Genomic DNA, 14,326 nt, shown 5'->3' with positions numbered 1-14,326 from the left:
TCTGCAACCATCCTTCCTGACCATCTCTCTCTCTTCCTGTCTCATTTTATGTTGAAAAAGTGAGGTTAAAGATGAAATAAAGAGAGTACCTAAAGCTGAAGTGTCTGATTACTTTATTTATTACATGTTAATATGCAGAAACACCTATAAGTGAACTATTTATAGGCTTCCTGTTGATTAACCCTATGTTTTGACCAAAACCAACAGTATCATGAGAAAACGCAACTATATTACAAAGTAGAGATTTCATATGAATTTATACAATGTGATGTTACAGGCTTAAAAAATGATACGCTTCAGCTTTAATGTCATTCTGTGGATCATATTAAATTGTGGTGATGGAACAGAGAGAAAGGTCTGTAAATGTTGGTTGCAGACATTTATGAAGCCTTCATGAAGATTTAAACACTTTCCGTGGTGAACTTGTATTATACTGAATCCCTCTCTGTTGTTTTGAAGTGTGTAATGTAATAAAGAGCATGTATGTGTGTATTGGAGGGGCTCTGGGAAAGGTGTGTGGTGGCAGAAAGCAAACACACATTAGCATATATTGCAAGCTGTGAGAGACTGAAATTAGAGAAAGTCTATAAACAAACAAAAATGATAACCTAAGAAATTATGATTACATCACTGATTACTCTTTAGTCTCTCTCTCACACATACATACACACACATAAACATTATATAAGTCATAATGTCCTGTATACATCAACTGGCTGTGTTGCCAAACTGTGGCACTTTTTAGTTACATTAGCAAAATCTTGAATCTCCGCACAGATTCAGAGAACAATGAAATACAGATCACAGAAGCAGACAACGCCTTCAGAAAGAGGGGCTGTTATTAAAACTAAACTACTTGCAAATGTGTGTCGCTAATTTATGGAACAGGTCCAGAGAGCAAAGAGAGTCAAGACAGGCAGAGGGTAATTCAGACAATACTGCAGTGCCACCTGCTGGCATTATACACTTGACACATAGTTTGGACATAGGGAAAGTGTGTTCTCATCCTAAAGCGGGTTAGTGCAACACAGTCTCATAAAAAGCAGCCTAACACGTAGACTATCACTGTTCCTCTCTCTACATGCAAATTAGCAAACAAAATTGGCATAGTAGAGGGTTACAACGAAAAACTGAATGAATATTGAATAAAAACACACAGCAAAAATAACAAACCACACAGGAGACATTGGAGGGGCTGTAACAGCTTTGGATGTTGGATAGGTTCTGTTTTTCAACCCATGCAGTTTTAAGTATTAAAGGGACAGTTCACTCAAAAATGAAAATTTTGTCATTAATTACCCTCATGTCGTTTCAAACCCGAAAATCTTCGTTCATTTTCAGAACACAAATTAAGATATTTTTAATGAAATTCAAGAGCTTTCTGACCCTGCATAGACAGCAATTCAACTACCACGTTCAAGGCCCAGAAAGGTAGTAAGGACATAGTTAAAATAGTCCATGTGACATCAGTGGTTCAACTGTAACTTTTTCAAAACAAAAATAACATGCAGAACATCCATCTCATCTCATAGTGCTGGTTTAAATGAGTAAGGCATCTTCTTTGTCAAAATCTTCAGACATTTTTAGACTGTTCTACATCAGAACACGCATGTGTCATGGTACTCTAGTGAACGTGTGGCAAAGACTGACACAGAAGAGAAGAAATTGTTGTATAAAATTGTTATTTTTGTTTTCTTTGCGGACAAAAAGTATTCTTGTAGCGGTTGAACCACTAATGTCACATGGACTATTTTAACAATGTTCTTACTACAATTCTGGGCCTTGAATGTAGTAGTTGTGTTGCTGTCTATGCAGGGTCAGAAAGCTCTTGGATTCATCAAAAATATTTACATTTGTGTTCTGAAAATGAACGAAAGTCTTACGGGTTTGGAACGACATGAAGTTGAGTAATTAATCACAGAATTTTCATTTTTGGGTAAACTATCCCCTAAGAGAATTTGTTTACAATTATGTGTAACTGTTTAGAGGAAAATATAATGTCCCCTTTCTAAAGAAATCTATTAACATCAAATACAGGACGATATATGACGGGGTAGCGAGTTGTAGAAAAACGTAAAAACAAAAAAAAATGCCCATTTGGCTGCAATAATCATGCATGACAGAAAGCAAACTTCATAATGGGTTAAGAACACCAAACTAATCATTTAATATTTAATATTATATAATATTTATTATTATGATGAGAATTCTGGAGAGGCTTTTTAACAAGGGTAGTGACTACGTATTATTGAATAAACAAATTAGTGAAAAAAGGCTGTTAAATACTAAAGAAGTAATTCACACTGAATGATTGCAACACATAGCGTAAGAAGATTACAGGCTAGTGCAACAACACAACAACAAACATACAACAGATTCATACAGAGCTGCTTGGACCACATCTGGCACTAAAGACAATATCACAGTGTGGTGGAAAAGAGAAATTTGTCACCAAAAAAAAAAAAAATTATAATATTATAATATAATTAAAATATAATGAATAAAGGTGAAACATTAACTACTTATAAAACATACATGAAACAACAAAAACAAATTAAAATTTAGAAATGTGAATAACTCAAATAAAAGAAGTTGAAGGTCAAGTACTAAAATTACTAAACTAAAACTGAAATAAAAATAACTTAAAGCTAAAAGGAGAAAACTAATAAAATTACTAAAATTTCAACTAAAAATAAAAGTAAAATTCAAAATATCAATAAATACCATACTAGTATACAAATAATTCTAAAATAACACTGCAATTATATAAAGCACTATACTGATACCAGTAAAGTGCCAACTTTACTGAAAAACGAAATTCTTCACGGAATGAGCAAAACAAACATACAACTTAACGGACAGCAGGAAACAGCACTGCAGTGATGTGCAATGAAGTAAGTGTCAAGTGAGAAGGGTCTGATGAAAAGTTGATGACTGAAAAAATGAAGAAAATGACAGCATAACATTCTGATGCAACATATGTCAACCTAGCATGACGTATTCATATGTACATGAAGGCAGAGATCTGAATAAATATGACAAGAATGTAGAGTGAGGGAGGGGCCAGCCACCAAGGGCCACAAACACTCCAGTGCAGTCACACAGTCTTCCCAGCATGCACTGCATGCAAGTGGGAGGCTCAGAAGTGAAGTAAACCAGTGGTGAGATGGTATGGGAGAAGGACACGGTTAGCAGAGGCATAATTCTATACTATTAATAAAAATGTAGCGCAAACCAGCCCAAAGCAGAGCTAACACCATTTCCCTATGTGACAACCAGACAGGCAGAATTACCTGAAGGAAAAGTCGTGGTTTTTTGACTCTCTCTACTCACAGACATTGACTTCCATCTTGCTCAACCGCTTGATGTTCTGATGCGCCTTCGCTCATCCTCCAGACACAGAGCTCGTCCCTGCAGCCACCACTCATCTAGCTAAAGGTTATTACTCTTCCTTCACAAATAAACTTTACACTCACACCATAAAGTCTTACTAACAGCTTAATTTTCTCATTAAAACAGTCATGTGTCAGAGTAACAACATTTTTCCGGTCTCATCCCAGATCAGTGCCATGTGCAAAGCTCTGTGATAGCTAGACAGCTGTCTGACACATCAACATCCTTATCACCCGAAATCCCTAGGCAGTCTAATATTTAACCACAGGCCTAAGTACGCAATGTCTGACAAGTTCAACAAAAAAAAAAAAAAAAAATCTTAGAAGGGATAATCTTTGGAAGTTGGAAGCTTTGGAAGTTTGGTCCAAAGCGAAAGCTTTTACTGTCTGTCAGGATTTAGCTTTTCAACAGATAAGAAATGACTCCTGGAATAAAACTGACTGCACGTGCAAACGATTTCAACTTTTGGTGACCTTTTTAACAAACTTGCTCTTACGCAATCACTGAAATGCTATCACAGCACCAAAGGGTTAGATTCTTAGATCTACACAGAAAAAGGTATAACAAATAACAAATGATCTAATTCAATGGTTCTCAACTTTTTTGACTTTTCAAGGCTCCCCACTGTCTAACATATTTTATTCAAAAGCCCATACTGGCTAACATATTTTCTCTGGTATTTCTACTGTAAATATATATAGTTAAAGTCAAAAGTTTACACACACCTTGCAGAATGTTAATTTCTTTTAACAACAAGGTCCAAACGCTCACTGATTCTCCAGAAGGAAACACGATACATTAAGCCAGGGGGTGAAAACTTTTTATATTTAAAGATCAGGGTAAATTTAACTTATTTTGTCTTCTAGGAAACATGTAAGTATCTTGTGTAGCTTCTGAAGGGCAGTACTATATGAAGAAAATATGATATTTAGGCAAAATAAGAAAAATGTACACATTCATATTGTTCAAAAGTTTCCACCCCCCAGCTTTTAAGGCATTGAGTTTCCTCCTGAAGCATCAGTGAATGTTTGAACCTTCTGTAATAAATGCATATGAGTCCCTCAGTTGTCCTCAGTATGAAAAGATGAATCTCAAAATACAGTCATTGTTGAAAAGGGATCAAATAAAAAAAAAAATCTGAAGAACCAAAGAATTTGTGGGACCTAAAGGATTTTTCTGAAGAACAGCGGGCAGTTTACCTGTTCAGGACAAACAAGGGACTCATGAACAACTATCACTAAACAAAACAAAACAAAAACAAAAAAAAAACAGCTGTGGATCATTCAGGTAACAACACAGTATTAAGAATCAAGTGTATATAAACTTTTGAACAGGGTCATTTTTATAAATTCAACTATTATTTTCTCTTGTGAACTATATGTAAACGTCTTTTATGTGAAATATTTTAGGTCAATACTAAAAAAAATAACATGCATTTTGTATGATCCTATCTATCTATCTATCTATATATATATATATATATATATATATATATATATATATATGTGTGTGTGTGTATGTGTGTGTATATATTTTAAGCATTTTCATTTTAAGCTGTAAACATCTTTTATGTGAAATATTTTAGGTCAATACTAAAAAAAATAACATGCATTTTGTATGATCCTATCTATATATATATATATATATATATATATATATATGTGTGTGTGTGTGTATGTGTGTATATTTTAAGCATTTTCATTTTAAGCAACTCTGTGCTCCCTTGAAAGTTTGCCAAGGCGTTGGTCCGTTTGTTGAGAATCACTGATCTAATCTAAAAAGGGAGCAGTTTCTTTGTGAACTTACGGCAAAGAATACAATGGTAATGATTACAGATCATGCTATCATTAAATGCTATAATTACCAAACCAAAAAAAAAAAGAGATAAAAAAGTTATCAGGCTATAGGCTATATATCTAAAAATTATTATTAGCACTTTTTGTAAAAAACATTATTTAATACAAAGTGTAAAGTTCATTTCCTTCCTGCAGACCTAAATATTTTGAAACCATGCGCACAAATCCCAGTGCCAAAAAGCCTTTCCACATGATTAGTTTATCACATTTCTTTTATTTGATGGATTTGAAAGACTTGTGCACAGATGCAATGATGTTCTCAACAACCATCAATATGTAGGCACACAATCCAATACAGGAGAGAATTTAAATGGTGGCCACACTCTCATTTTCAACTCCTAAATCTATACTATAGAGTGAACAACTAGCTTTAAACTGTAGTGATGAGCCAAACAACATAATTGACATTTATCTTCATTCTTTCTGCCTTCCTTTCACATGCTTTGACTTTCTTTTTACAGCAGTTACAGTCTATGCCACCTGTCTAGCTCTCTCTATCTTGGGGTGCTTTACTGAGGCACATTAAGAATTTGTGCCGACAGCCCATGGTGCCAGTTTCTCAGTTTAGCAAAACGAGGGCCTTTGGCTTCAGATTCAAACCTTTCCCTGTAACATCAAGACATATATACAGGACAAAAAAGGGGAAGGAAAAAGAGAGAAAAGAGAGGGTGGAGAAACGGGTTAGGGAATATGGCCTTCACTCCCCTGCCCAAGATGTGTGAGTATATATAAATATTTCTGGCTGCCTTGAGGTAAATGTTCAAGTACCCACTAAATGTTTCACATTCAACTAAATGCCAGAGATCACATTCTGCATTGTATTGTGTCAGATATGTAAGGACAGTGTGAAATAAATGAGAACTAAAGATGAAATATAAAAGCTTGATGTAAATACCACAGACCAGGGGTGTAAAGTACAGTATTTGAGTAAATGTACTTCATTACTGATGTTACAATTCATTACTGATAAACATTTAAAAATAAAAATTCAGAAATTCAAAAATAATATTTTAAATAGAAAACAGTTATTGTAAAATATTTCAAAATTGCACTGTTTTTGCTGTACTTTGGATCAAATAAATGCAGGCTCAGTGAGCAGAAAAAAAAGACATAAAAATCTGACAGTTCAAAAACTTTTGACTGGTAGTGTAAGTACAACTCAATGTGAAAACTCTTGTATTTTCAGATAAGTATAAATATTGTAACATTTCAGGTAAATATGTTTATATTTCAGCATCTAAACTTTACCAAATAACAATTTCTTCAACAAAAAAGTACAAATACTCTATACTACACCCCTGATACAGACTACTATGAATCCATCCAAGCTGTGTTAGATTGATGCATTTAATGAGTGCAGATCAAGTTCAGCACAGAGAGTGGTGTCTGTTTATGGGGGTCTGTTTTTTTGGATCCGATCATATGTCAGCTTTTCGATCAGCCTTTCAATTTTTAAGAGGCAGAGGGCTGGATTTCAGCACAGGTCAAGTATGTGGCCACCAGATGCTGCTGCTAGATGCCTACCTTGATTTTCTCAGAGCTTCCTCATCAGGGTCTTGCACTGCAGAAGAGAAGAGAAGAGAAAAGACAAAGAGAGAACATGTCAGACTCTACGCTTTAAATCAAAATCTACATCAAAACAGAAGCAAAGTGACTAAAACATGCAGGCAGACTTACTGTATTCAGTTCCAGTAATGTGGGCGAGGACACGGAAGGACTTAGACTGCAGCTGGGCGGCTCTTTTGGCCCAATCAGCCGGCCCCAGTTCATTGGTTTCACTGGGGATGACGGCCTGATACACTGGGGAAGCACTGTCTATAACACGGTCTTTAACTGGCAGATTACTGCAACCACAGAAAGAGCCGGTCGCGTGAAAACACACACTTTCCTATCAACATGACCGGAATGTTGAAAGTATTTTCATGTTTAACGATATTAAAACAATTTTTGTTGATGTTTAAGTTAAAACAAGATGTAAATGCATCCATTCTGACTAATTTACTGCCATTATTACTAATTTACAGTGACTAGCCTAACATACAGTTGAGGTCAAAAATTTACACACACCTTTCAGAATCTGCAAAATGTTAATTATTTTACCAAAATAGGAGGGGTCATAAAAAAATGCAAGTTATTTTTTTCTTTACTACTGACCTGAATAAGATATTTCACATAAGAGACATTTACATACAGTCCACAAGAGAAAATAACAGTTGAATTTATAAAATTTACCCGTTCAAAAGTTTACATATGCTTAAATCTTAATACTGTGTTGGTACCTGAATGATTCACAGCTGTCTTTTTTTATTTTGCTTGTTTGTTTAGTGATAGTTGTTCTTGAGTCCCTTGTTTGTCCTGAACAGTTAAACTGCCCGCTGTTCTTCAGAAAAATCCTTCATGTCTCACAAATTCTTTAGTTTTTCCAGCTTTTTTCCAGTAATGACTGTATGATTTTGAGATCCCTCTTTTCTCACTGAGGACAACTGAGGGACTCATATGCAACTATTACAGAAGGTTCAAACACTCACTGATGCTTCAAAAGGAAAAACCATGCATTGAGATCCAGGGGTGAAAACTTTTGAAAAGAATGAAGATGTGCACATTTTTCTTACTTTGCCTAAATATCATATTTTGATTGCCCTTCAGAAGCTACAGAAGATACTTGCATGTTTCCAAGAAGACAAAGTAAGTCACATTTACCCTGATATTCAAATTCAAAAAGTTTTCACCCCCTGGCTCTTAATGCATCACGTTTCCTTCTGAAGCATCAGTGAGCGTTTGAAACTTCTGTAATAGTTGCATATGAGTTCCTCAGTTGTCCTCTGTGTGAAAAGATTGATCTCAAAATCATACAGTCATTGTTGGAAAGGGTTTAAATACACAAAAATGCTAAAAATTCAAAGAATTTATGAAACCTGAAGGATTTTTTCTGAAGAACAGTGGGAAGTTTAACTGTTCAGGACAAACAAGAGACTCATTAACAACTATGACTTAAAAAAAAAAAATAATAAAAAAACAGCTATGGATCATTCAGATAACAACTGTAAACTTTTGAATGGGGCCATTTTTATAAATTCATCTAATATCTTCTCTTGTGGACTATATGTAAACCTATTTTATGTGAAATATCTTATTCAGTTCAGTACTAAATAAAAATAACATTTATTTTGTATGATCCCTCCTATTTTAAAATAATTAACATTTTGCAGATTCCGCATGGTGTGTGTAAACTTTTGACCTCAGCTGTATGTTTGTTTACACTGATTATTTGAAATAAATCAATGAATATTATGCAGCATATTTCATATGAGTGCTGATAAACAGAAAAGCATGGGCAGAAGCTTGCTTACCACTACCAAATGCAGTATGACAGCATATTTTAGACATCTTATATCTCTTACCCAGAAGAATGACAGAGCAGTGCATTCAGAAATCTGTTTGCTGGCATCTAAAACACAATCGCTGACTGATTTTGTGTTTCCACATTAGCAGACCCTCCATCTGTAAACCTCAGCATTTAAACACATTTCCACCAAACACTCTTTAAAGTCACCTAGCAGCACTATAAGTGGTTTCACAACAGAATCTGAGAGGGAAGTAAAAGGTGCATTCTGAGAGGAGTAAAAAGAGTAGTATGTGAGGTCATCGTTGCATTCGGCTAAATAAAAAGACAAAACTATTTCAAAAGTCACAGGACAGTCTCAGCTCATGAAAACCAGGTGCATTTCAGAACTCCAGATGCTCCAGATTAATCAAAGGGAGGTTAGAGAAAGAGATGAGAGAGAAAGGGATAATGTGGCGATCAGGCATGCAATGTGCAAGGGATGAGACGGAAAGAGACTGCTCATATCAAACAGATGGATCAGGCTACTTACGATAGCGGAGAGTCAGTTTCATTGCTGCCAGGCAGGGCCATTGAGATTGGACACAGGTAAGGTGGGGACAGGGTACGTGACGTACAGTGTGATGGGTAGATGAAATGATGGACGAAAGGATGGAGCGAGAGAGGGAGAATTAGATAAAGCTTCTATGTTATGCATTAGAGAGTGGCTTCTGACATGGGACCGAAAGCCTGATCTCTCATTTTCAAGATTTCAAACCATACAAAAACCACAGGACATCAGAAAACTGGCACCAACATACATAAAAATATGTAGATCACTGCTAAAACTCATGGATACACAGGACAAAAAGTGCACAGATACACAGTTCACACTTGTACAGATGACCAGGTCACACTATCAAAACACACATTGCCATTCAAAAGTTTGTAGTCGGTAAGAGTTTTTTGAATCTCTTATGCTCACCAAGGCTGCATATATTTAATCAAAAATACAGTAAAAACAGTAATATTGTAAAATATTATTACAATGCAAAATAACTGTTTTCTATTTTAATATATTTTAAAATATAATGTGATGGCAAAACTGAATTTTCAGCAGCCATTAGTCTGTCACATGATAATGTGGTTCTCAAGAAACATTTCCTATTATTACAAATATTGAAAACAGCTGTGCTGCTTAATATTTTTGTGGAAATTTATAAACTTATAAAGCACATATAATAGAAACAGAAATATTTCTTAACATCTTTAATGTCTTTACTGTCACTTTTGATCAACTGAATGCACCCTTTCTGATTAAAAAATGATTTCTTAAAAAATTATTGACCCCAAACTTTTGAAAGGTAGTTCACCTATAAAACACGATCCCTAACCTGTGCAACTGTGCATTCCCATCATCATCCCCATTTCAAAAAGCACACAAAAATCCAGCTGGTTCCATAGAAACTCTACATACTCAACACTTAAATCTCTGAAAACCTTTCTTGTGTTTCTGTATGGCAACACGTTCGTATTGTACAATTTACAACAGATCAATACTTTGAAACTGATCGCGACTATATCCAGACTATGATCAGACATCCTTGGGAAGTCTTTAGCCTCTTGAGCATTAGCAAATAGCGCTGGCCCAGACAAGCGTGGCTGTTTGACAGGCATTATAGCAAACGTGTGTCATGCAGGTCGTGGTACGAGGGAGAAGACGCAGTTAGGCGTGACAGGTCTTACCCAGACATCTCGCTACCCCTGGCCTGGGACTGGCCAGCGATGGCATCCATTATAGCATCCTGGGAGTACATGCTGATGGGGGTGTTGTACTGCGCATGGATGATGGTGGCCTTGCCTCCAGGCCCCTTCACCTCAATGGGCTTGTTGGTGGAGAGTGCAGTGTCCTTCAGAGCTATTGGGTTGAAGCTGGGCACGTACTCATTGCTGTGCGAGTGAGGGAGTGGTGATAAGGGATGAGTATGGGTAGAAGAGAGACAAGAGAGATAAAATGGAGGTTAGACAGAGAGAGTGAGATGAAGGGAATGTGGACAATGAATTGGGAGGGCAAGGTAAGAACCCAGTTGATAATACCAGCATATGTTGTGTTTCGGATGCTGGCATGCTGGTATTTCAACAAAGCTTCTTGATTAGATTAACCACCTGAAAAACCATGCCGGTCGACCAGTTCTGCTAGTCAACAGCATGCTTATACGGGCCCAACACCTAGACCGGTCTGGACCAGCATGGAAATTCATGTTGCAGGTGAGAGTTATTTATGATAATAATTAAAGGATTACTCCACTTCCAAAATAAAAATTTCCTGATAATTGACGCACCCCACGTCATCCAAAATGTTCATGTCATTCTTTCTTCAGATGCAAAGAAATTAAGTTTTTTTGAGGAAAACATTCCAGGATTTTTCTCCATAGTGGAGTTCAATGGTGCTCAACGGATTGAAGGTTAAAAATACAGTTTCAGTGCAGCTTTAAAGGGGCGATCCCAGCCGTGAAACGTTTGGTTATTTTCTAAAAAAAAAAAAATCTTTTTTTTTTAACCTCAAAGGCTTATCTTGTCTAGCTCTGCGATGCACATGCATACCCTGTTTATTACGGTTCAATACAGGTAGGGTGTCAAAAAACTCCCATCTCTTTTCTCCTCCAACTTCAAAATCACCCTACATTTTTGTTTACAAAGTGAATGTGCAAAGAAGATCAAATGCCATTTACAAAAAAAGGTAAAACAGTCATGTAGGACGATTTTGAAGTTGGAGGAGAAAATGAGATGAGAGTTTTTTGACATACCCTAACTTTTTCTTGAACCATAGAGCTAGACAAGATGAAAAAAAGTGTGTAAATATTAATTCAAGAAAATTACCAATCGTTTAGCTAGATATTCCTCTGCTGGGATTGTTTAGAGCCTTTTGAAGCTGCATTAAAACTACATTTTTAACCTTCAATCCATTGAGCACTGCTGAATTCCACTAATTGGAGAAAAATCCTGAAATGTTTTCCCTTATAAAAACTTTTTTCTTTGCGACTGAAGAAACAAAGATGTAAATATCGTGGATGACATGGGGCTGAGTAAATTATTAGGAAATTTTTATTCTGGAAACTAAGTAATCCTTTAAATAGGTAAATAAATAAAAGGATAAGTCAAATTTTATGGCAGAAACAACATGTCAAAAACACGCTTCACACACCAAAAACTTGCTACTGCACTCAACATACCATTACTTGTATAACTACAGCAAGCAGTATAACATAATATGCTAAACAGGGATGGTAATCAGCTAGAATTTAAGTTCCAGTTCGGATTCTAATTTCTCTTAACAATTCCAGTTCCTTAACAATTACATTTATGATTCTTTAAGTGTTTTTTTAAAAAAATAAATTAAAAAGAAGACAAGATGATTTTGATAACTAATAAATGTAAAAGAATACTTGGAAAAGATTGATCAGAGTATTTCAGTAAAGTACTTCATACATGTGCTAGAACCATTAACAGAACTGGACATCATTTAATTATGGCATTTTTAAAATAAATAAATAAATAAATAAGGAATTTGATTGTGAATAAATATGCGCTCATGGCATGTCAGAATTACAGCGATTGTGAGATTCTGACTTGTAAAAACCGTTTACATTCTTTTTTGAGGAAAGTATTCCAGGTTTTTTCTCCATATTGTGGACTTCAGTGGGAACCAACAGGTTGAAGGTCCAGATTGCAGTTTCAAAGGGCACTACACAATCCCAGCCAAAGAATAAGGGTCTTGTCTAGAGAAACGATCTGTCATTTTCTAAAAAAAAAACATTTTCTATACGTTTTAACCACAAATGCTCATCTTGCACTAGTTCTGTGTCCACGACTTTACGTATTACGTAATCACGTTGGAAAGGTCACGTGCGACGTAGGTGGAAGTACCAACCCAGTGTTTATGAACATGCAAAGAAAGTCACTTTCAGAAACACCCTTTACAAAAAAGGTAAAACAAAGACGTTTTAAGTTGGAGGAGAAAATCCCTCTTTTTCTCACTTTCCATCGCAACATCTTAAATATGCTGTGCGCATTTTATTTTCACTTTCAAATTAGCAGCAATTCAGTGTAAAGCAATTGTTCATTTTTAGTTCGCTGAAACTGCAATTTGGACCTTCAGCCCATTGACCCCCATTGAAGTCCACTATATGAAGAAAAATCCTGGAATGTTTTCCTCAAAAATTTATTTTCAACTGCAAAAAGAAAGAAAAGAACATTTTGGATGACATAGAGTGAGTAAATGAAGTGAATTAATCCTTTAACGTCTTAATAATTCAAGAATAATCAGAAAATAAAAGAGATAAAATACAATTTAATGTAGCTACCAAAGACAAAGTAACTAATATCCCACTAAGTAAACTATAATTAACTATAAACTAAAATTATTATTAATAAGGCACTTAAAAAATGGCTGTTGCTTGTTATATTTTGGTTTTGTCTTTTGATTACTGAAATTACACAAATTAATTTTGCTGTTAGTAGTGTTGCAACAGAAATACATAATTCAGATCACAACTAAGAGTCTCAGGTTGTCATCTATAGTAAATGTGGTAATTACGACATGGCGTGAGCGTTGCATAAGAAATACTTCTTAATTCCCAACCCAAATACTACAAGTACACCAACTAAGAAGTGGACCAATAAAATTATGACAAACACATTCTCAACGCTAAACATGAGTTCAGCAAGCAAACCTCTAGCCTCCCAAAACACACAATGCACACAGCACAGTGCCAACTGGGATTACTCATAAATAGCCTACATATTCTATAGATTCTGATATGTTTCTCTGTGTTATAATATGTTTACATTAAGCATTAGTGCACCATTTAAGCAAGCTGAGACTGCACAGGATGACAAATCTCACTAACCACACTTTATTGTTGATAACACACCACAAAGGCAGTTCCAAACAATTCCATGCACGTATACCACACAGAGCACTACAACGTTACGCCAGGAGGCTGTTACTAACTTGGCAGCAGTGTTGGTAATAACCTACAATGGGCGAAAGGAAACAGAAACAAGGGCATTGGTTAGCAACTCATATAAACTTAACATGGAAGGGTTGTGCCAGTGAAACTTCTCCAAGATGAGGAATCAAGGTGCAGTGTGTAACTTCAGAATTGCAAAAATTTCTACTCAAACACTTCCTGTCTTTCACAGGATCAGCATGTCCTGCCCTAAACTCAAGCCACTGGTTGACCCATCGTTGACTCAACATTGACCCAGTCGGCTGCTTGAATAGACAAATTCTGTTTGTGCCACAGAAATTACACACTTCACCTTTAAGGGAGAGGAAAAACATTAGTGTGTTCGAGTGTCAACGTGTGCGTGTGTATGTTTGGCGTGAGTGATATGACGTGTTTGTGCACACAGTAGCGAGCCGCCTTTCAAAGAGGCAAATAAATAAATAACTGAATGCAAAAGATGTGTCACTGACCACAAGTGACAAAAGAGAAATGCTTTTTTAATGAGAGAGTCTATCTGCAAAGATGTGACAGGAGGGAGTGAGGGGGGTGTATCAGTGTAGTTAGGAAACTGAACCCTGAAATTCCATGACCTTTTATAGGGAGACCCGCGACAGGTGCTCTCTCACCCGTCTCTGTCCGTATCACTCGATGGCCTGAGATTTCCTCTGTGCTGAGGCACATGCTAAGACCCTTTTCACCACATATGAGGAAGAGAGTAAACAGAGAGGGGTACAGGACATTGT

The 14,326-nt window shown here is 36.0% G+C and overlaps 1 protein-coding gene across 1 annotated transcript in view; it reads right to left on the bottom strand.

Moving 5' to 3' along the window:
* The window catches only part of ldb3a (LIM domain binding 3a), a 51,199-nt gene that overhangs the window by 12,551 nt on the left and 24,322 nt on the right, over positions 1 to 14,326 (bottom strand). The window contains exons 4-9 of the mRNA XM_051126131.1: positions 13,586 to 13,608; positions 10,318 to 10,521; positions 6,927 to 7,093; positions 6,774 to 6,810; positions 5,771 to 5,855; positions 3,334 to 3,428 (exon numbers count right to left, since the gene is read on the bottom strand). Of these exons, the coding sequence (XP_050982088.1) occupies positions 3,334 to 3,428; positions 5,771 to 5,855; positions 6,774 to 6,810; positions 6,927 to 7,093; positions 10,318 to 10,521; positions 13,586 to 13,608 (611 nt within the window). The remainder of the gene's footprint in view (positions 1 to 3,333; positions 3,429 to 5,770; positions 5,856 to 6,773; positions 6,811 to 6,926; positions 7,094 to 10,317; positions 10,522 to 13,585; positions 13,609 to 14,326) is intronic.

Source organism: Labeo rohita, chromosome 13 (genome assembly GCF_022985175.1).
Source record: "Labeo rohita strain BAU-BD-2019 chromosome 13, IGBB_LRoh.1.0, whole genome shotgun sequence".
Taxonomy (NCBI): Eukaryota; Metazoa; Chordata; class Actinopteri; order Cypriniformes; family Cyprinidae; genus Labeo; species Labeo rohita.
This window is presented reverse-complemented; position numbering and strand designations above follow the sequence as displayed.